General features: G+C 41.6%; 1 protein-coding gene and 1 long non-coding RNA gene across 4 annotated transcripts in view; one reads left to right on the top strand and one right to left on the bottom strand.

Annotated features, from left to right (window-relative positions):
* Nucleotides 1-7,210, bottom strand: part of MDM1 (Mdm1 nuclear protein) — a 28,486-nt gene extending 21,276 nt beyond the window's left edge. For 2 of the 3 annotated variants that reach the window (XM_059934683.1, XM_059934682.1), the window contains exons 1-4: nucleotides 7,093-7,210; nucleotides 5,925-6,039; nucleotides 2,181-2,554; nucleotides 938-1,072 (exon numbers count right to left, since the gene is read on the bottom strand). In XM_059934683.1, the coding sequence (XP_059790666.1) occupies nucleotides 938-1,072; nucleotides 2,181-2,554; nucleotides 5,925-6,039; nucleotides 7,093-7,110 (642 nt within the window). In that variant the 5' untranslated portion in view covers nucleotides 7,111-7,210. Of the gene's footprint in view, nucleotides 1-937; nucleotides 1,073-2,180; nucleotides 2,555-2,942; nucleotides 3,020-5,924; nucleotides 6,040-7,092 lie in introns of those variants that run through there. The other variant, XM_059934684.1, reaches the window with a different exon arrangement.
* Nucleotides 7,211-7,514: 304 nt separating this feature from the next.
* Nucleotides 7,515-11,849, top strand: LOC132372607 (uncharacterized). Its single transcript, XR_009505212.1, has 3 exons — nucleotides 7,515-7,600; nucleotides 11,421-11,489; nucleotides 11,794-11,849. It is a non-coding gene; the product is annotated as an uncharacterized LOC132372607 (long non-coding RNA).
* Nucleotides 11,850-23,704: the final 11,855 nt, after the last annotated feature.

Below are 23,704 nucleotides of genomic sequence, written 5' to 3' on the forward strand. Positions count from 1 at the left end.
TTTTATGTGTCCCTAAAACGTTATATAAATTTCAGTTTTTTAAAAACTGAGTAACAAGTAAGTAAGCCTAAAGCTGCTACAATTTGTAGGATAACACTGGTACTATCTTAGTGTAAGATGACATGTTATTATTGTCTTGCTGAATCTAATTATCCTCTCGGTCCTTATGGGTGTATAAAGTATACAGGTGAGTGAGAAAGAAAAGACTAAGCTGTCATAAGCCTCTGGGGATATTCTAAATGGAAGTATTTCCTACCTAAGCCTAGGAGTATGGTTAAGAACATAAGTGAGCTAAGAACTGTCTGGAGAATTATAGTCGTAAAACAACAGAGTATATATTAGTAACGGTAGTCTAATACTAAAATTGTGTGAGGATACAATGAAACCTAATACCACATTTAGTTACCATTATAGGTTTTGAATTTATAAATATAGTTAAACTGACAATTCCTATCACTGCTCATTTGATATAAGGACAAAATTATATATCTTGCATCACTTTCAACCTATTTTGTACTTATTAAAATAAATATCCAAAGCAGTTACACCTTTCTTAGAAGACAGAAAACATGCAATATATTAGTCAACAAAATTCAACATTTCAGAATAAAATCAATTTAACAATTTTTTAATAAATAAAAAAAATTCACAGCATGCAAAAACTTACCAGTCCTCAAGTTTTCATTACCCTGTCTCATATTTAGTATATGTGATGGATCTGGCAACAATGATCATCAGTAGCCTAGGACAGTATAATATTACTACTATAAATCAGAAGTAATAGGATGATTTTAGCAAAACTCTCATTTTCACGTTTCTAGAACCTACCTTCAGGCCTTCTTAAGTATCTAATTTCTTTCAGTTCTTAGTTCTATGTAAATCTGCAACACTAGATTAGATGATATTCCAGAAAAATGTATTGCATCCATTATACTACCTGATTGGCTGCAAAAGCTGAAGCAGTTTCTTTAGGGGTCTTCCAAACAAACTGCCTTTGATATTCAGAATTTCTCAAGACATTATATGAAGGAACAACAGTCAGTCCAGCTTTTTTCTGTAGAAGTCTATCCAACTGTTAGGGAAAAAAAAAAGTCCCACTCAAAGTCATTAAAATATCTATTCAAACTTTTTTTTTTTTAACTGTGGTAAAAAACGTAGAACATAAAAATCAACCCTCTTAACAAATTTTTAAGTGTACAGTACGGTATCATTAACTATATGCACATCGTCATACAGAAACCTTTCTTCAATTGTTAATCTTCCTTTAAATTGTCAAACTCTTTAAAATTCCCTTAATACCGTCAAGGAATTACTGTGCATCCCAGCAAAAGGTAACATTTCTCTCATCGCTTCTCGGCCTTTTGGCTAAGATCAAGTGTAGGTAACATTTCTCAGTCCCTTCCTACCAATTATGCATAATTGAATATATTACTAAGAAACAACAGCACATTACCTCATCCACAGCTTGCTTTGGGGACACCCCTTCCCCTGCCCACCAGACTTACATGTCACCTTCCTTGATTCCCATGCCCCCTGGTTTTCCAACACTTCTAAATGCCTCTCCGTGGTTCCAGTCAGCGGTGGACATGAGATGGGGAGGAAGCAGTAGAGTGGAGAAAAATGGGGAGGCAGTGAGGCATCTGCACAGGTCCCTGCAGCCTCTGCTTATGTGCTCACAGGGACCTGCCGCAGGCCAGCTGGGACATAAGAGAGCAGAACTGCAAGATCTTTTGAGATCTAGCCAGACCTCTCCTTTCTTTTGCATTTTGTCAATTGAGACTCTGTTTTTTCTGCTAGTACACAATAAGAAATTGAAAAGGGTCTAGGTATAAGTCAGCTCACCATCCCTGCCAGAGGTAATGGCCTACTCCCTTTCTCTGTCTCAACTTGATCTGTCCCTTAGGACTCAGGTGCTGATATATGATAAATAAAATCCAGAGGCAGGCTGTGCACCCAACGAAGGGATATCTTAGTAAAACCAGTACAAAATGGCAACTATTAAGAAGAGAACTAAGTCATAATAACTAAAATCAACAGCCTCTTATCAACTCTTCTACAGACACTGGACAAGAAAACAAATAATGGAAAAATTTAAGCACAAAATGTAATATTACTGAAATGATGATGAAATTTACAAAGAATTCTACGCTTCTGAAAGGAAATACAGTGAATATACTTACCCCACCATCTACGTTTTCTGAAGGAAGCTTGGTAGAATGTTCCAGCTCCACATTTTCATTAACTGGTACATGATTTGCTACTACATCCTCCTTATTTTCCACAATATCTGAAGCCCCTTCAGCTCTGGAGTCTGCAGAGTGAGATCTGGTTCTCTTGGGAACCCTGGAGGCGTCTAGTGCAAGAACCCTTTCTTGGTTAACATCTTCTTTTTGTTCTGCTTCCTGTGGTTCTGGTGTTCTGGGGGCTTCGGGTTCTGGTGATACAACCACAGCGTTCTCTGAGGTAGCTCTATTCCACTCAAGAGATTTTGAAATCTGTGGGTCATGGTGAGGGACTCTTCTTTTGGAGATAAAACTTGGCTCTTTTGTGATTCCTACAAAATATAATATACAAAAATAGCAGATACCAAAGCATCAAGCTACAAAGACAACTTTTAATCACATGTATGAGAGGAGAAATGGAATTTAAAATTCAGTTGAGATACACAATATCCTTCCAGTTACAGGATTAAAAAAAGTACAGTTTTTCAACATAATATCTTTAATTTTGCTTTAAAGAAATATTAAAAGTTTGACCATAATTTTTAAATTGGGGTCACAATGTTCGAGTTATCCTAACACAAGTGGCTAGAATCGCAACGTGATGGAGCTGGCAAGCCAGGTGGAATGTGCTGCCTCCGTTTCTAATTACCTTCCTGTGCTACTTTACAGAACAATGGGCCCTGGTGCTGTCAAAATTTGGAACTTTTCACAAAGCTTCTCTTATGTACAGCAGACCAAGATGAGAAGGGGTGAGATGTCATTATGCTGGATCTTAGTTCTACATTTGCCTTGAGTTCCTGAGAAGTAAAGAGAATGAACCCTTTTGACAAGAGCGAAGATACTATTTCTCTATATTTCTGTCTGGCAAGCAAATGTCCAAAAAACTTAACCTTCTACCCAGGTAAGAGGAGCTCTGTGGAATGACAGTCACTGAGATACTGCCCTAGTTTGGAGCCATTCTTTAAAAAGAAAGAAGACAGTACAGGGTGGGGTGGAGAAGAAAGATTAAGACTGGAAGAGAAGGGAAGGTAGACAGAAAACCTGGCATTAGGTAAAACCAGAGCCCTTTAGCCTCTATCATGGATGTTCTGGCCATCAAACCCAGGGTCCTCATCCTTACAAGTCTCCCCTAGACCGTGGTCTTCAAACTGGGTGTATATATATCTGGAGGCACAGAAAGACATTCTGTGGGGGGCGGGAGCAGAAATGGGCAGCTTAAGGGAATCACTTTCCAGATCCTAACTTCCATATGTGTTACTTCCTGACAGCCTAAGGGCTGCATCTGCCATCTGTAGTTTCCTTTCTCATCACTCCCTTCATAATCACCCTCTTCCCACTTCATACAAGAAGGACACGCCTCTCAACCACGCTATGGAATAAAAAAATTGTCATAGGTGGGGAGGACAAACAAAGGAACAATTCAGGCAAGCACAACTCCTGAGGAAGAGTATTTGACAGCAAAGCAACAAAGGCAGAGATTAGAAATAACAAAAGAACAGTGCCTTATTTTATCCAACACAACACCTTTTCTATCTACCTATCTTAGAATTAAAATTCAGGTGTAAGACAGTCATTATGTGAAATGCATATATGCATATTAACGCATTTATGTGGACCAAAAAATAAAGTCAGACTTTTTTCTCACAGAAAATAATTCTAATTTACATGATTAGTTTTCTAGTGAGGACTGACTTTACCAATTAAATGATGAACATTTACCATAAATTGAGCTCAATTGCTAGCTCCAAAATTTTAAGAAAAGACATGTAAAACATATACACAATATTCAATATGCTAGAAATCATATCCTTTGAAACTATTCATTATACTTTTGATAAAAAAGAAATTAAATATCAACTTTAAAATGTGAAGAGAGATAAGACTTTCTAAATTCTTTTAGCGGGTATGAAAGCACAAAAGCTTGAAGACCACTGCCCTAGACTTCTCTCTTTAACACAGAGCAGGGCTGGTGGAAGAAGAGCAAAATGAAAAGGGAAGATTCTCCAGTGGTCCACCCTTGTCTCCTAGCACCGTGGAAAATACACTATGAGGAAAAATAAGCACAGAACGCCCAGCCAGCCTTCGGTAACACCGCTGCTCTTCTTTCCTGGCCCCCACCTCCCTTTCTGAGCGACATGGAGTTCTCACTCTGCCCCTCCCCCTTACCTCCCTGTTAACAGGCCTCCCCCTAGACCATTCCTTCCTCACAAGGTACCATACTCCAAAGTGGCTCTGCTCCCGCGGTCTCATTTCATCACCCCTACCCTCATATGTAGCTGATCTAAGCTAAAATGTTACATGGGGGCAACTATGTGGTTAACCAATGCCCCGTGTCATAATATCCCTCAAGGCCCTCAGTGGGCTAGCTACATTTTGAGAGATTTATGTTGGGATTCTTAATCTAATGGAGCCTCGAATCTGTGGAATTTCTGGTCATTCGGAGAGGATTATGAGCACCACCCTGCCCAAGATGCAGTGACACCCAGTCTTTGAAGCCAGGCTCTGGGCAAAGGATCCTGACAATTCAGAGGAATCCTAAAAGAACCACCCACTCTCGTGCACTCTTCCCTTTGTTCTCCAATCCTAATCCTGGAAACACTCTCATTTTACTAATTTCCCAGGCTTGCCACCCCACGTTTAAGTCTTTCTTTTCCTGGCTTCAAACATCTAAGGTTGGAGGAACTTCTATACTACACATCTGGCACTCTCACACATGTCACAGGTTGGGCACCAAGCACTCATCTGTATATATGCACCTAGCCCTTAACAGGAACATCTCACGTCATCCCTCCTAGGAATCCTGTGCAATGGGTTTCCCAAGTCCCACTTGGTGAAACAGGCCCAATTTGCCCGAAGTCACACAGCAAATGTGGATCCAAACCCAGGTTTATTCATTCATTCAAAAATGAAGTTTAATAAACTCCAGAGTATGCCAAGGCCCTGTGCCATGTACTAGGCAGGAACAAGGTGGTGAAGACAGACAGACAGAGCCCTGCTCTTAGAGATCTTATGTTCTAGTGAGGGAGGATTAAGCAAGCAGGTTGAATGGAATCAGTCTGTCTCTTTCCCCCTCTACCACACTCTGGGAAACCTTGGCCGAGGGTTCTAACTTCCCTGAGATACAGGGAGGAAGCATGTGTGATGACAAGAACATGGCCTCTGAACGCACAGGCTTTGAACAACACAGACTTGATTTCAAATCATGGTTCTGTCACTTATGAGCTGTGAACCTTGGGCAAACTGCTTAATCTATCTAAGCTTCCATTCCTCAAGACCTTGGGAGTACCCCTCCCCACGCTTGTCCACTCTCAGCTTTCATGTCTCAGCTCCAATATCACTTCAAATAAGCCTTTCCTGACCACTGATTCTAAAGTGTATTCCCTCCAACCCAACCCTCCTTCCAGTTATCTATCACGCCAGCCTACAATTTTATATAACAACCTGAAATCCCCTGGTTTATTTATTGAGTTACTTGTTTACTGTTTTCCCCACAGTTAAGGGTCTTTGTCTGGTTCAAAGTTATATCCCTAAAAGAGGGGAATAGTCATGGCCTACAGTAAACCCTCAATAAATATTTGTTAAACAAACGAGTAAGTCAACCAGGCCAACTGAACAATGCTTCACAAATTTTTAATAAATCATTTTGCAAACTTAACCCCGAGGTTTATTCAAGTTATAATGACTACTAGCTGTGCAACTTACCTAATTGATCTGATCTAAGTCCAGCCCATGGGTACCTCCTCCCCACTGAGGAATTACAAGACTCTGACAAATATGACTTTTTCCACAGAAAGTTTCTCTGGTATTCACTCAACCCCTGTAATGCAAAGTACAATTTGAGTAAAATGTAATTAATGAAAGTTGTTTTAAAGTAGACATCAGTAAAAATCATTTCTGAACCTCTAAAAAGAGTTGAAAGACTTAAGACTGATAATTAAACATAGAAGAGGTCCTTAATAATAGCTCCCAACATTGACCCAGCCCTGTGCTAACCAGTTCATAGTGTTATATCCTTTAATCCTCACAACCACTTGAGACAGATGTTACAAGGATTCTGAGGCTCAGAGCGGCTACCCTTTTGCTGGTTGTCTGATTCCAAAGCCTGAGGCCTTGTCTGATAATGGGTGGCAATCTAAATCCTCATCACTATAATTATCTTAACTAACGAAGTTCTCACCAAGTACACAATATAATATAGTATGCCTAATCCCTTTTGAAGTTTTGTAAAGTCAACCAAGAAAAGACAAATTTCCTCCCATTCTGGATGCAAACCCTCAAGATAAAAGAAGACAGTCAGGGCTTGTGGAACACTGTGGTCAACTGTTATGTTGAAGGGTGCTTGACCATGACAGCTACCAGCTACCTGGAACTATTAACAAACCTTAAACAAATGCACAATTATGAAGAATGTGTATTTCTTATACCCTGTCTTTATCTTGTCAGGGTCCCATTTCTCAAGCCTTTAAAAGACATAACACACTTTAAAGTTTTAAAGGGAAGGGGTGTTAAATGCTAAGCTGTGATGGGGTCCACAGGTGTCCCAATCTGAAGCTGCCGTAGTTCCCATTATAAAGTGCCCTCCATCTACACGCCTCTGAGCTCTCCCCGCCCCCCCCCCCACAAATAAATCCACCTCAAACCATCTAACTATTCCACTCGGCAACTCGGAAGTGAGTGTGAACGGAGAGGGGGGCTAGGTAAGAGAAAAAGAGCAGCATCCTCTAGGATGGTGACAGGCAAGATCGGGAGCTGACAGGCTCAGCAGGGCCGAGGGGCGCGGCCCAGAAAGCCAGTGAGGCTCCGGCGCCCTGCACCCGCCTTGTCCCAGCTCCCCCCATCAGGCTTCGGCCCCCGGGGACCCCGGCCTCACCTTGAAGCGCACCGGCATGTCGCCCGGCGCTGGAGCCCCAGCCACTCCGACAGTTAACGGGACAAAAAGCCCGGAGGGGGCGGGGCGACAACAGTAGGTTCCCTAGCAAAAGCCTCGGCCCGGCGTCCCCGACTACGCGCCGGCGCACTCCGCGCTTGCCTCCTTGAGCCGTGTCGCTCTGCCTTTCCCCGCCCATTCTGAAGCCTAAAAACCAATAGAGACTCGGAGAGCCTCGTACCGTCGTTAAGATTCGACCAATCAGTGCTGGAAAGGAGAAGGCCCGCCTCCCCAGCCAAATCCCGGGGATTGATAGAGATGGCGGGCGGAAGGCCGGCCAATGAGGCTCCCGGGCCCGGAGTGGGCGGGGCCCCGCGGGAGCTTCGTCCTGAGGAGAGCTCGACGGCGTCTGCTTTGTCGGATCCTGCGTAACAATGGGTTTGCGTGCTGCTGGGATTCGTGAGTCGCCGGCCTCGCTGGAACCAGGTTCTTGACGTCATAAAACAGGAAGGTGTGTTTTTAGTTCCAACATGTATGACAGAACGGAATGTTTCTTTGTATAAAATGAAAATATTCAGGTCTGTTCTTTCGAATATCAATTCCTGCCACCGACAACCGTGCTACATTATTTACTGTCACGTCAAAAGGGAGAGGCCAGAAAATAAATATGGCTTAGGCAGGCCAAAAAACCTTTTTTTTTTACTGAATCTTGAAAGACAAACTGCTGACTTCCCAGTGATGTTCTCGCCTCCCACAAACCCCCCCTCCCCCCGCCTCCGCCCAAAAAGTTGTACATGTAGCTCCTAGATTAGGAAGCATTCGTTAATGATGCTTGTGAGTCTCAGCTTCCAAAGCTTCAGCCTTGTCTCTCCTCTCACCCTTTTTAAAAAATAAAATTCCACTTGATTTTTACAGATTTTTGCCATCATCAGAATTTCTTGAGATCCTACCGTTGACAGAACACTGTGACCCTGGCGATGGAAAAGTCATAAATTGTCCAGATAGTTCTCTAATATGCTTGGGGAGAATGAACATATATTTATTCAGTACTATTGTACAATGTATCATGTGCTGAATTTCCAAATGAGAAATTATATTCGTATATAAATGAGAAATTATATTTATATTTGTATATAAATGATATACGAATTGGAGGAAGGAGTCATCCCCAAGGGCAGAGATGTTTAGAAAAAGCCTCAGGAAGAAATATTCAGACTTAGCCTTGAAGTTTAGAAGAACTGAAATAAGTAAAGAGGAAAAGGGAACAAGCAAAGGGCAGATGTCTGAATGGAATGCTGCCAGGCTTTTTCCAGAACAATGAATGCAGTTTCATTTTACTTTTGTCATTTGTTGACTGAGGAAAAGGATACCCTCTTTTAAACTTTCAAATATTAATTTTAATCCTTTCTGCAGAGGCTTGTCTTCTGAATCCTAATTGATGTCTCTGTTCTTCTTCATCATCACTGAGATACTTAAAATTTCATTTGAAGGAGCCACCTGATATATGAAACAAAGAGAATATTAAATTAGTCCCGATTCAGCCATGCATCCAGAGGGCCCTTGATAAATGTTAATTGATGATGACAGCATCTCTGTCGTGTAAATTAAGAATGGCACAAACAAGACACAGTGGAACATAAAACAAAAGTCCTCTGCAGGAAAGCAGCCCAGATCTTACAGGATAGGAAAGACACAGATCTGGTTGTACACAAAGCTTTGTTACCACATAATGCTAAGGTGAAATCAGTAAAAGTAAGTATGTGGAATGTAGCCTGTCTGCCAAACAAGGGCAGTGATAACTATAGTCGAGCTCTGCTGAGCAGGGAACAAGTGACAAGAAAACCAAACAGCAGATGGTAAAAAATGACTTAGTCACAACCTGAGTTTGCTGAGATGTGTTATAAGGACTCAAGGAAGAAGAATAGTTTACTTTGTTATTTTTAAGAAAAGCCTACTTCAGTTTATGAGCCAAAGATGTAGAAATGAAAAAAGCGACAAGGTTGGTAAAGGAGAGTTTTGTGGCCTGTGTTTTACCAGCTCCTAACTCTCTCCACTACTGTAGGCAGCAGACCCGGTACCCCACAAAGTTCCACCCAAGTGTTCTGGAGAGTCCCTAGGAAGTGTCTCACACGTGCTTACAGCTACCACATATAGTTTGCCCAGCAGCACTGCCACTTCTTCCAATAGCCACACATCTCTAGGTGTCACTCTTCTTGCTGGCCACCAACATTTACTGTGGCCTGAGTTACCATGGGCGCAGCATGGAACCTCCTCGGGCTGCTCAGCCCTGGCGGGAATCTGTGGCAAATCACCTCCGTACATTTTTTGTGTTACCCTCTATCGAATGAGTACCAAAGTGTCTTACAGAGCTTTTCCACTTGTATTTTAGCCTTCCTTCTCTCCAAAGGACTCAAAGTGAAGTCCATTGGGTCTAGGCCAGAAAGTAATTCCTCAAATGATGGATCGAATTCCGTGAGATGAGGGTGTCACAACTGGCTCCCTCTTCCCTTTCTTGATTTCTCTGTTTCTCATGCAAATAGATTTCTGTTTATTGCCTGTGAGAGACTAAACTGATCCAACCTCTATAAAAGGCAATTTGGCAGTGCTTTTCACCCAGCAATTCCACTTTTGTAAGTTATCTTACAGATATACATGCCCATATGTGAAAAGCCAATTCATTTAATGTTGTTGACTGCATTGTTTATAGTAACAAAAGTTGGAAGCAACTTAAGTGTCCATCTGCAGGGTACTAGTTAAATACATGATGGTTCCTCCAGGGACCAGAGCAGGAACAGGCGGTGCAGCAGGTCCAGACGGCAGTGCAGGCTGCTCTGTTCCTTCGGGCTTTCTGACCCAGCAGATGTCAAGTACACACTATATCCGTCAGGGTGCGGTAGGGAAAACAGAAACTACCAGAAGCATTTCAACAGAGAAAACTTAATATGAGCTATTGGTTAGCTGTTGGAGAACTTTAAGAAGCTAAATGGAGAAAGAGAGCATAGTAATTCCAAGAAGCGGCTCGTACCCTGGGTCTGGAAGAACAGAGGGAACATGTTGAGGTTACTCGAGCACAGCTCCAGGCTGGCTGGAGACACCTCATGGGAGTTGGTCAGACCTCTGAGAAGGAGTCACTGCCTAGTGGTGCTGGTGCCTCTGAGGGGACAAAATGAGGCTGCCCAAAAAAAAAGAAAAGGGAGGCGGAAGGAAAGGGAATGAGGAGACTGCAACCAGCTGGCACCATGGAGGTAAAGGTCATTGTTAAGGGGCTGCAGAGAGGAAAAGCTAGTAAAAGAGAGCATTCCTGTCTTTAGTGTCTGTCTTAGCACACCTAACAGGGAGCTAGCAGGATCCAAGGGGTCTGCAGATTCCAAAGGGTGAGACTAGAATTGAGACAATAGCTTATTAACTTGAACGCTCCCATGCAACCCTTAAAAAGAAAGAAGCATTTTCTTGAGCTAACGTGGAATGATTCCCCCCTCTCCACCTGCCAAAAAAAAAGGCAAGTTGTAGAAGAGCTTGTGTAGTGTACCGTCAGCTGGGATAAAAGAAAGACAAAAAAAAGAAAAATGATGTCATGATGGCATCATTCACAGACACTTTTTCCCTCATGAGTCTAACTACATTAGCAGCAGCTATGAAGATGAGCATTTTATTCATAGTTTCTAATACATGGAAAATTTGTGGTATTGATAGTTATCATTAAGGCTGACCTCCTATTTAAAATAACGCTTTCCATTGACCCTTTCTAGAGTCACTTAGATTTATATGTATCCCAATAGGGCTGTTGCTTCTTTTAGAGACAAAAACATATCAAAATCGTTTAAAGCAACTTTTATTTGTACTTGAAGTGTAAATATACTACTCACTCTATTAAAAACAGGAAGTCGATCACTTCACAAATCTAACAATCTCCCATCATTTTCTCAGTAAGAATTGAAAGATTGGAGAATTTGCATTTGCCTGTAACTATATTTTTGTTTAACAAACAAAAATATGTTATCTATAAGCAAAACACTTATACAGATAACAGAGTTGAAGAAAGAAGATACAGTGAGTAAGACACAGCCTCTGCCTTCAAATGTGATTGCAATCAAATGAGGGAACAGATGCGTACACAAAGAACACAGGAAATGATAGAGAGAAGGAAGCAAAGAGGGGGCTAAATGTGAGCACCCTGGTATTCTGAAGATGCTTTTAAATCTAGAGCCAGCAAGTTTGATCTAAGCCTGGGGACTAAAGAGCAGACAGGATAAGGCAGCTGCTTTTAAATTCCATCCTGGGAAACACCTGACCTAGGTGACCTTTCACTTTCTCTTTTGTTATGCCCCCAGGTAGCTGAATCCAGGCCAGAGATCCGGAAGATTTTAACTAACACTGGCTCAAGATTCTTTCCCCAAAAGGTAAATTACTTGCTGTCTGTTGTCTCTCTTTTTTTCCCTTACTGCTTCAGAAATAAGAGTAAAGCTGTTTTAGAAATCACCGTTTTAGCAACATGGTGATACGTCATCCTTGCATTTGCATGTGTATAATTTACTCTGAAATACAAGGTAACTGAAATTCCAGTTTCCAGGCTCAGCAATGCTCTGGCACTTGTAACTTCCCCTCAGGTCACACTTACATGGGCTTCCCTTGGTAAATCTTGAGTTCAGCCTTTGCCAAAAAGCAATCAGTCTGACCACTGCTTTCTCTGGCGTTTTTCCATAGGTAATAACTGCCTTTTCCTCATATGAATGAATTTCTGATTGCACAACTGAAAAAAAAGTAAGTGAAAAAATTAAGTCAATGGATTCTGTCTTGGAAGCAAAATTGCTGGTATTTCACATTAATGTCAGTAAGAAACAAATAAACAGGGTCTGTGATTAAGACTTACCAATGAGCCAAGTGCAGTTTGCCCTCCAGACTTTTAGCCCCCATGCCTTTGTTGACAAAGAAGTGTCTGGCTTTTGAATCAGTGGGGCACGTTTTGGAGGGACTCCAGCTTCTCCTGACAACACAGACTTTTGTGTATGAGTGAGGCTGCGGGACTCCTTGCCATACAAGGCTATAGTGAGTAAAGTAATTCTCAGTAAGGCATAAACCACTGCAAGCCTTACATACCATAATAATGTTGTGCCTCCACGGAACAAGACACAGAACAAAATTGGGGGCACAAAATTCCTTTCATTTTAAGGCCTTCACTGTTGAAGAGTCTATTATCTAAGAATTACCTTCCCTTTTCTTCACTGAATATTCATCATCTTAAATCACCATCCCTACAGATTTTTCTAGAGTTGCTAACTCGGCAGATTTGGAAGCTTTAATTCTCTGACCACTTAAAACCAGCTGTCATGTCTTAAGGTTAGATCAGAGGACGCTACCCACCTGCCTTCCTAAGAACCTTGTAAAATCTACTCTATGCCAAAATAAATTTCGAAATGTTCTTTTATCACATAGTTGTGTATATACACCTTAATAACTGTGGATCAAGACCATATAACTCTTATTATTCCTTCTGAAATCACTGTTTTTTCCATTAGCATTGCTATATCAAATATCATAAGGGACCAAGAATTTTTCAGAACATAAATCAGTTTTCCTCTCCTTAGTGACTTATAATTGTTGGTTCCCTTAAGAAATTTTTATTTGAGTTTTGCTGAAGCAATGAGTTCATAAAATCTTAGTACTACGTTGTTCATCCTTTACTCTCAACTTCTGTTAATTGAATTAATGATGTTTGACAGTGTAGAGAGTGATATGCCCAATTGTGAAATACACTGAATGTATGAATTTAAAGAAGTTCTTTTCAGTATCATTGAGCATATACCTATGAAATAAGTTTTAGGAATAATGCTCGTTTTAGTTAATCATAGCTGTGGCAGATACTGAGGCTGACTCATTCCAAATCCATTCCAACCTCCTCATGTCCTGCAGAAGCTAGAAAGCTAAAAATCCCTTTGACCCTAGATGCCTTTGCAACTGAAGTTCAGGTGTAACCTACATTCTGATGACAAGAAACACTTACATAAAATGAATTAGATGGAAGAAAATGAATTAGACAGAAGAAAGGCAAAGCACAGGCATCTACCATGATGGTATAAATCATGGCAATAACAGCAGCAGCCTGGTTCTGAGTTAGCAGCTTCCTAATTACAGGAGAAGTGACAGGGTTCTGGAACCAGAGCTTGTAACAGTGGCTTGTCAACTTAGCAGGGAGTTTCCTGGTTCTACAACTTCATGACTTAAGTGACTCTGTCATGTGACATGGCCCCAGAGTCTACTTCTTCAGACTTCCCAGGGGTTCTGTAAGCTACTCGTATCAATCATCTATTGCCACAATAATGCTCTATAACAAACATTCCTAAATGCAGCAGCTTAAAACAGTAACCATTATTATTGCATGAATCTCTTGGTCAGCTGGCCAGTTCTACTGGTCCAGGTTGAGTTTGGCTGATCTGACTGAGCTTGCGCATGTGTTTGTGGTCAGCTGATGGGTTAACTAGAGGCTGACTGGTCTCAGATGGCCTCAGCTAGGACAACTCATCTATGTTCCATGTGGGCCCTCATCTTCCAGCAAGCTAGCCAGGAGAGAGTTCCAAGAGGAAGAGCAAGGTGTGCAAGGCCTCTTGGGGATTAGGTTTAGAAACAGCACACCATTTCTACCACATTCCATAGGCCAAAGCGAGAGTCAAGGGGTAAGGAAATAGACTCAGTCCCTTGATGTGAGGAGTTACAAAGTCACATGGTAAAGGAGGAATGAAAAATTGGGGCCATTATTGCAATAAATCTGCCTCAACACTGAATACTCTGAAAACACCCTTTCTGTTTTGAATTGCTAGAGTAAATTATGTTCTCTGCAGTTTAACTCTGACTTGCACAGTGGTGGGTTAGACACTCTCATTTATCTCCAGTCCCTCTTAAAACTCTAAAAAATGACAATAAATGAGGAAAACAGGTACAAACTGGTAAGGTCAAAGAGAAAGGCAGAGGCAACAATGGCAAAATAGAGATAGCAACACATACAGGCCATATGGAGAGCAGTCTGTGGCAGACTGGGTTCTCTGGGAAGCAGACTCCGGGATGTAGTTGCATGTGCTGAATGTTTATTAGTGAGGGCCCTGGGGGTCCATACCTGTGGCGGGAGAGCAAGGGAGCAGGAGTGAGCAGAAGTCAAGTTGCAAGGCAGGCCTGACCACAGCCTCAGGCAACCCCCTGGGGAGTTTAGAATTAACATGGCCTGTCAGAGTTGTCCTGCGTTGGGCCATAATAGGCTTCCCTAGGAAGGGCATGGCCTTGGGCAAGGTGGCTGTCTGCAGTGAAGGTGATCCCTAAGGGGGATGATAGCAGAGAGCACAGCCAGTAGCAGCAGGATTTGGACAACGCATCATTGTAAGCATCTTCCTACTACGCAGTCAGTGTTCCCAACTAGTAGTATATATTTGAAGCCATAGACCAAAAAACCTCTGTTCCCATTGGGAGCTAGTCTCAGTGCAACCATTAGAGTCTTAGTCCCCAAACCTTCAGGAGTGAAGATGGGTACCTGTCAGCACGAGTACCCTTCATTTCAGGCACTAGGCCTGGATTTCGCTGTGCCCTTTCATTCCCTCTGCTGGTCTCCTCAACATTACCATGTGGCATGGTGTTATAATGGGCCTCTGCAGAAGACCATCCATAGCCTTGTATTTCCAAAGATTCTGGTAGAGTTGTTGCCAAGCAAACAATTAGGAAAGCTGGATCCAAGGGCCAGCAGGACATCCTGCTGATGGGAATTGGACAAAAGGCAAAAGAAGGATGGGAATCGGAGCTGAGAGGAGCACAGGAACCCCTGCTCTAGAAGGGAGCAAGGAAAACAGAAACTGGACCTGAGGATCTGGGCCCAGAACTTGTCTTTCTACCTATAGGTGTCTAAAACACAGTATTAAGGAAAATTATCAATACTGGTGAGCCAAAAAGAGAAAAACTACTGGCTCCCTAAAATTAATTCCAATTAAAGTCATTTATAAATTGGCTACTACCATACATGTCATAAAGTGTGTGCTCAATAAATTAATTGGAAAGCTAAACTCTGCAATTACTGAAATATGGATGGTCATTAGGGTTTGTTACTACTTCCTTGTGATCCAAGGCTCACACCATAGCATGAGAGAACACATGAGCCAGAGGGCAGCTTCATTCTCTTCTGATGAGAGAAAACTCTGTGGAACAAATCCATGTTTCAAACAAATGTTCTTTTAACAATATAAGCCACTTTGTTATTATAGTTGTGCTGTTCTCTTGATCATGGGCTTTTATTGTTAAGAAAGTAAGTGTCCGTTTCCAATATGTGTTTCATCTTAGCCAAATGCAGTAAGGTATGTGCAAACACTTTGTGAATTGAAAAGTGTTAATAGAAGCGTGAGCAGTTCTTGTTATTAGGTATTAAGAATGGTCTCCTTTTATACGACTCCTCATATTTGCTGTTCCTAAACAGTGGAACTCACGTGGTTTAACAATCTTTCTTTTTTCTTTTCTTATTGAGGTATAATTGACATATAACATTATATTAGTTTCAAGTGCACAACATAGTGATTTGATATTTGTATATACTGCAAGACGATCACCACAATAAGTTAACATCTATTCTCATACATACTTACAAAACTTATTTTCTTTTGATGAGGACTTTTAAGATCTACTCTTATCAGCTTTCAAATTGCAATATAGTATTATCAATTATAGTTGCCATACTGTACATTACATCCCCATGACTTACTTATTTTATAACTGGAAGTTTGTACCTTTGCCCCCCTTCACCCATTTCTTTTTTTTTCTTTTAATTAATTAATTTATTTATTTATTATTTTTGGCTGTGTTGGGTCTTTGTTGCTGTACGCGGGCTTCTCTAGTTGCAGCAAGCGGGGGCGACTCTTCATTGTGGTGCATGGGCTTCTCATTGCAGTGGCTTCTCTTGTTGCGGAGCACAGGCTCTAGGTGCGCGGGCTTCAGTAGTTGTGGCACGCAGGCTCAGTAGTTGTGGCTCGCAGGCTCTAGAGTGCAGGCTCAGTAGTCATGGCACACAGGCTTAGTTGTTCTGCGGCATGTGGAATCTTCCTGGACCAGGGCTCAAACCCGTGTCCCCTGCATTGGCAGGTGGATTCTTAACCACTGCGCCACCAGGGAAGTCCCACCCATTTCTAACATCATTAATCTGTTAGTCTCAAGTTTATTACGAACAATACCTTTTCTGATTAGTGTTATTATTGTCTAATATTTATTGAGTGCTTGCTACATCTCTTAGGACTGTATATACTATATCAGAACGGTTCTGTCAGGAAAACAGAGCCACTGTAAGTGGTATAGGAAGTGTAAATGGTATATGCAATGTGGCAAAGGAAGGGAATACATATGGGGAAGGAAAGATCCTGTAGGAATTTTAAAAGGAGAGAATCAATAGCTTGTACTTTAGTTGTGAAGAGAGGACTATTGGATTGTCAAGTCTCAGGGTTGGAAATGGTCCTTAAAATCTGGTCACTAGTCTGGCCCTTGAGATAGATGCATTGTATTGATGAGAATGAACTTGAACATGCAATTTCGCCCCACTAAATTTATTTAGCAAAGAAATACATGTGATATCTCCAATTGTATGTCTTTAAGGCATCTTAATATTAGTCAATCCAAATGACCCCTAATTTCTCACCCTTGCATCTAAGAGTTTCCCCCTCCATCCTTTTAGTTGTTTAGGCTAAAAACCTTGGCTTCATCCTTAACTTTCCTGTTTCTCTTACATTTGGCATCCAGTTCATCAGCAAGTCTTGTCCGATATGTATTCAAGGTTTATCAATAATCGGATCATTTCTCACTATCTCCACTGATACTATACTAACTCTAAGCCACCGATAATGTTTGCCTGAACGGGTGTGGTCTCCTGGCTCCCACCCTTGGCCCCGTACAGTCTGTTTGCCCTCACTGGGGCTCTGCACATTCCCCGTGCTCGACTTCTCAGGGTGGGCCTCCCCCAGGATGCATTCTTGGCCATCTGCTCTCCTATCTGCCTGCCTTCTTCAGAAAGCTAATCCATTTCCATAAAAGCAGTTAACACCTCTGTGCTGATGACTCCCAACTGTTGTTTTCAGTCTTCACTTCCGGTCAGAGTTTGGACTTCCTGAGAGTACTAAGCACAGTGGTGGTCTAGCACAAGCACTGGAATCAGACGGCTTGGGTTTAAATCCCAGTCAACTCTATAAACTGCATTAACTGTTTAACCTCTTGTCCTTCATAAAATGGGAATACCTATCTCAAACAGTTTCCATGAGGATTAAATGAGTTTACATGTGTAAACACATAGTGCCTGGCACATAGTAAATAATAAGCATTAGCTATCATTATTGGAGGTCATACTGTCACTGCCAGCTATATTTATACAACACCAGACTCCTCATTTGCTTCTCTCCTCCTTTAATCAGTTCTCCTCCAGTTTTCTATGGGGTCTCTAATTCTCAGACCCACCGATTTGAACATTTGAAATAATCTTTGACTTACCCTCTACTTAATTTCCTTTATCCAGTCAGTGACAGACAGGCCTTGCTAACTTGCCTGACTTTTCCTCAAAATGCCACTTACTCCTTTTCATTCCTCTCCCTCCCTCTGCCGTGCCCCGGACTGGCCCCCATCCCCTCGCACTGCCACAGCCCGGGCAGCCACCTCCTCAGTAGTCTCCACGGGCTCAGCCCCCAACCCCCGAGCCCTGGAAATCTTCTCAGAGTCTCTGTCTGTTGTTCTGTCCTTCACTCAGGACCTTGCTGTTCTCCTCTGTTTCCACTTCCATAAGGTGGAGAGTCCTCTAAGTAGAGAGAACTGTCTAGAACTTCCAGAATGAAGCTCCATTCTGTACAATCTTATTTCCTTCCACTCTTCTGCTTTGCCAGCTCTTTCGCCCACTGCCCCAAGACCATCTCACACTCTTTCTGGCCTCTGCTTTCTTGCATGTTGTCCTCATCTGGAATGCCCTCCTCACTTTACTTCATCCAACTCAGTTCTACCTGTTCTTCAGCCCAGCCCAAACTCAACCCTCTCCCTGAAGAGCATAAACCCATTTAATCTCATTCTTTGTGTTATTGCAGCACCTGAAACCAGCATTTGATTCGGATTACATATTGTAGCATATTACTCCATGTATGAAGTATATAAATATATGTCATATTTTTGTGTGTATTAGATAAGATCCTGGAAGGCTGTAATGTTTCCTAAACTTCAGTGTTCCTGCTCCACCTCTTCCCTACCATACACATAGGGAAGACATAAGTAAATGGTAAAGATTGAGAAAACCTTGATGATGATATAAAATAATAGTAATAATAATACACATTATATGCCAAGTACTCATCTAAGGAGTTTTACATTTATTCGTTTGTTTAATCTTCACAATAATTTTATAAAGTAGAAATATTATTACCCCCTTTTTACAACCGAGGAAACTGAGGCACAGAGAGATTAAGTAACTTGCCCATGATTGATTGCTGACCCAGAGTAATCTTCACATATGGAGGTATGTGAAAGAATGCAAAATATAATCTAGGAAGACTATATTGTAGAAAATACATTGAATACCCAAGGAAAAGAAATCCTAGGATTCATCCTCACTTCAGTTATACAAAATATAATAACTGCATTTCTGGGTTGTGAAGGGAAAGTAATAAATAGGGATCACTTTAAAAAAAAAAAAGATGCAATTTGTCTTCTCTTTATTTCTCTGATTCTAAATGAATCACAGAGATGACCTGAAAAAACATCTCATCCCACCTTCCACCTCCCCACTCCCATTTTATAAGTGAGGTCACTAGGATTGCTTTGAGAGCTCACCCAACCAAAACCATCAGTCGCTATGAAATAAGCATCTGTGTAAATTGGCAGTTGCCGTGCCCTAGAAGGAGGCTCATGTTCCGTGGCATGCTCTGAAAGTCACGTACGCTCTTCTTTATCTTGCCACAAGGAACAGTTTGGATAGATACAAATGATGAAGGGCTGTATTAACTTGTGTCTGTTTGAAAACCAGTTAAGTATTCCCCGCAAATAACAACTCGTCCACACCTACCTGAACTCTAGGTCTTCACTCTTCAGAAGAGAGTGCAATAGGGCCAAGTGGTCCCTCCATGGCTGGCCGAACAGCCTGCCCTCGTAACACTGAAAGCACCATCCCCAAAAGCTGGGATTTCCCCTCCCCGCAACTCATCACCTCCTGTGTATGAAGGAAAGACTGCAGCTTGTCTCCAGCACACAGCTAAGGTGGTAGTTGAAGAGTTGAACAAATCAGTCATTTTCTGTGGCCTGAATAGGAATCTGTACCTCTTGGCTTTTTTTAGAGGAGGGAAAAACAGTGGCCGGTTACCTCAGAAAACTCTGCCCAGTAAGAGGCTGGCCCTTCAGAGGATCTGCCCTGGTTGCCACACAGGTTTTGCAGACCTGGTTAAAAAGTTCTTGAAATGGTTATCTTTGCTTACAGTAGTAAGTTAAAAAATGAAATGAGAATTAAGAAACCTTGTAATATAATTAATATTTCATACCACCTCATTAGTATTTGAATATGTTTTTGCTAAGCTCAGATGATTTCCATACAGGTGGGAAACTTCAGATTTCATTTTATTAAAAACAATTAACGGCACTTTGAAACAGTAGTTAGTTATATGTCATCCTACCTCCAGAAAAATATTTGCGTGTGAGGAGGTTTGAGCTGCCACAGGCATTCTTGACTGGCGTTCAAGTGGATTATTCGCTGTCTTGCCTCTAGCATCTATTCTGCCTTAATGGCTTCTATCCTCCAACACTGCTGAAAGTGACTTGAGGCATTACAGATTCCAAAGGCAACCTGCCAGATGAAGCAGAGAAGCTGCAGGAAGCATACATTGTGACAGAAAAGTGAATGCAGTTCCCCTGAGACAGGCATGCATTAATATAACCATGGTTTTTAATCTCCTCAGATACTCTCTCTGTAATTATACATGCCTTGTATAGTATGTTCAAAGGAAACATGATAATATCTAACAGCTGGACTCTTTCTAGTACTTTCTTATCAAGTCCTAGTTTGCAGCTTTCCGGAACAAAGCGTGTCCCTAATGCTTAAGCCCAAACGCTTGACTTATAAACTTAGTGTAATGAACCCTGTCAAAATTTTATTACCAATTGGTTTGTACCATAATATATGTATGGAGCAGCTATTGTACACAAGGATGAGTTATTGTAATGAACTTTCCATTTGTTAGCTTTCTCTTAACCCTGGAAATTGTAATGTCTCCTTTGTTTTTATTTTAGACAGCTGCCATTTAGCCAGCTGCCATAAAGATAGCCATCTCCATCTGATTTCTTTTGCAGCTACAATTCACATATTAAAGTGGAATCCATATCTTTCATCCTCCTTGGGTGATGTACAGAAAAGATCCTGTCCACAACTGGTCTGACACCTGTGTGTTCTCTCTCATAAAAGCCAATGCCAAGCTAAATCTTGGACTAGGTTTAATCATTACAGTCCTTCTGGACCCCACAAATGCCAAGGCATTTGCTGCACAAGACAGCCTGGAACCAAGGTGTAATCAAGCCTTCCACTGGTCCCACTGGACTGGGCTATGAATCATCTTCCTTTCTTACCCAGCTGGCACAGATAAAGAGCAATTGGACAGCATTTTGTCTCCTGAAGAGTATAATTTCTTTAAATTACCATAGGTACTAGTTGTTGTATTCACTTGCAGCTTTTATAAGGTCAAACAGATCTCAGGAAGGCCAAACTAATCTCAGGAAGCAACCCACATGTGGAGAAAGCCCATTGCAGAGTTCAAAACCTCTTAGGGAGATGGAATATGCAGAATCGTCCTCACAGTCACCTGCCTGGGAAACTTGAGCTGATGGGGCCTGAAGAGCATTACTGCTCCAAGCAATGACACCACCTTTTGTTCTCAGTTTCATTTCACTGCCAAAATCATTCTGTCACCTGCCTCTTCCCTAGGGGCTGAGCTAATAGGAGATTGTTACACCTATCAGTAAGTCCATCTGGTTCACTGAAATTTATCTCACAAATAGTAGCTAGTCAAAAGAGATGGGAAGAGTGGCACAAAGTGGTCTTATTTCTGTAAATCACCACCACCACCCCCCCCCCGGTGAAAAAAAGCACTAGCTTACCCTGCACTAGAGCAGCAAACCTGTAAGGTAATGGACCCTTTCAGAGCATTCAGGTATGACCTGAATTGGGGCTGATATTTATTTGGTTTGTTCCTGGTATTTTATTCAGATTACATTTGTAATGCTTCAGTCTTCCACTGAAAGTGACTTTCTTCTTAATCTTCATAACCTGGAGGGAATGCAGATTGTCTAGGTATATATAAAAGGAAATAACGTATTCACAGTATCAACAAAAAGCAGGGAAATCTTTTTTTTCCCCTTGTAGGTTCCTGCTGAATATTTTAAGAGTCAGTGGGAGTTGTGGTACTTACTCATTTTTTAACCATGGGTCAGATTGGCTGCACTCTCCTCCAGTCTGTGGCTAGAACAGAGTTTCCCCAACTACATTGCTGTGGTGGTAAAGTACGCACACTCTGGGGCCACCTGCCTGCGTTTGAATCCTGGCTCTACTACACCAGCTGTGTGATTTTAGGCAAGTTTCTCAATCTCCACATGCCCTGGTTTCCTCATTTGCAATGTGGAGATAATCATAGTGCCTACTTCATGAGATGGTAGTGAGGATTCATTTCAGTAATATAGATGAAGTATTTAAAGTGACTGGGCAATCATAAGTGGTAGGTATCATCATAATTATATTCCACAGAACACTAGTTCCAAGAGATGTTCCTGAGGAAACAAGAGTCTGTGGTCAAATAAGATTGGAAATGCTTTACACTAACATATTTCATCAAACCTATAAACTATCGATTACGTACCACTAAGAAAGAAAAAGCAATGCCAATTAAACTAGGACACGATGCTCTTCTAGGGATTTGGCAGTTCTCCTGAGTTTTTTTTGTTGCATTGCTCTCTGGCCTGTGGTGGGCAGTCGTTTTGCACCTACCTCAATAACACAATATAGCCTCAACCACTGGGTATTGTCCTTTCTTAAGTTCTATCAAGCACTTGGTTATTGTTTTGCAAGAAAATATGGCATGGCTGTTAACCCTGCATGATGAATTTTGGCTGCTGTCACATCATACATACACGCCCACTGCTCTGTTTCCATACCTCTTGGCATATACAGTAACTTTTCATTCCAGCGCCAAATCATGGTGTCATCTTTATAAAGACATTTTAAAGAGCAATTAAACATCACATATGTTGTTCTAAGAATGTTCCTAACTCAACTGACATATGACAACAACAGCTCTGACCAAGTTCATATGTGCCCACGCAGTGTCCACCATTGCACAACTGCTGCTTGACGAACAGCCACTGGAAGATGCCTCAGTCCATAAGAAGCATCCTAGCTTCAGAGATGACAAAATGTGGGAGGAAAGTGCTGCTTAGAATTGATGAAACATTTATGTCCCCCTTTAGGGGATACTCAATGCATGTTAGCATATTAAAGGTTGGAGGATGCCCTGCAGTGAAGAAACCATCTTCCCTGATTGAAGCCAGTATATTGGGCCACACAGATGTCTTTACAAGCTGCACCTGTCAACGCATTGTGGCGTGCTGAAATAGAACCTAACAAATCTGAGCATTACAAAGTAATTGGAAGGGATTTTTCTAGCCACTCTGTAATCAAGTAGCAGCAAAGAGAAGGCTGACTGACGCTGATGGGGTTCGGAACTTGCTACCCCAAAATATGGCATCTTGGCATATTGAATATTTTCAGCTGAAGGAGTTTGAGAAAACAGCAGAAAGAGGAAGGTCACCCTGACCTTCTCCCTCCACAGCCTTCTCCCCAGAAAAGTCATAAAACCCTCATGTGAGAGGTACCTTCCCTATACCCCAGGGGAAAGGAACACCATTACCTCCGAAGACAAACGGACCCTTAAAGAATCCTAACAAACAGAACTTGCTAAGTTTGCCCCAGTTTACTATACATGCTTCATACTCCCTAACCTATCATATTTCTACATTGACCACTCTTCATCAAACCTAGCATAAAATTACATAGGTCTGTTTCTTCAGATCTTCATTTCCTTATGAAGTTTCCCATATCACATAAAACTTATATTCAATAAATTTGTATGCATTTTTTGGTATGTAAATCTGTCTTTCTCAGTTTAATTTTCAGACCCAGCCAAGGACTATAAGAGGGTCAAGGAAAAGTAGCCCTCAGAAAACTCCTGGAGACTAGTGATGAGTCAATATCTTCATACTCTTAAGGAAAACACTTGCCTTCATCCCAGTCCAGGGTTTCCACCGTGATGGGACTAACTCCTTAGAACTGGTCAGATTTCAGTTAAATAACAAACATTCTTGAGCCCTCAATATGTATCAAGCCCTGAGTTACAAAATGGTTAGGGAACCTCTGTTTCATCATCTATAAAAATGAAATAATAACACATAATAATAGTGTTTATTAAAAGTAATAATAATAGTAATTATTGTAGGTATGCAGTTAAGTGATGTATGTAAAGCACTTAATACAATGCCTGGCATGGAGTGTTACAGGGTTCATTGCAATGAGGGAGATGGGAGGGAAACGCAGGAAACGCTG

This window comes from Balaenoptera ricei, chromosome 10 (assembly GCF_028023285.1).
Source record: "Balaenoptera ricei isolate mBalRic1 chromosome 10, mBalRic1.hap2, whole genome shotgun sequence".
Classification (NCBI taxonomy): domain Eukaryota; kingdom Metazoa; phylum Chordata; class Mammalia; order Artiodactyla; family Balaenopteridae; genus Balaenoptera; species Balaenoptera ricei.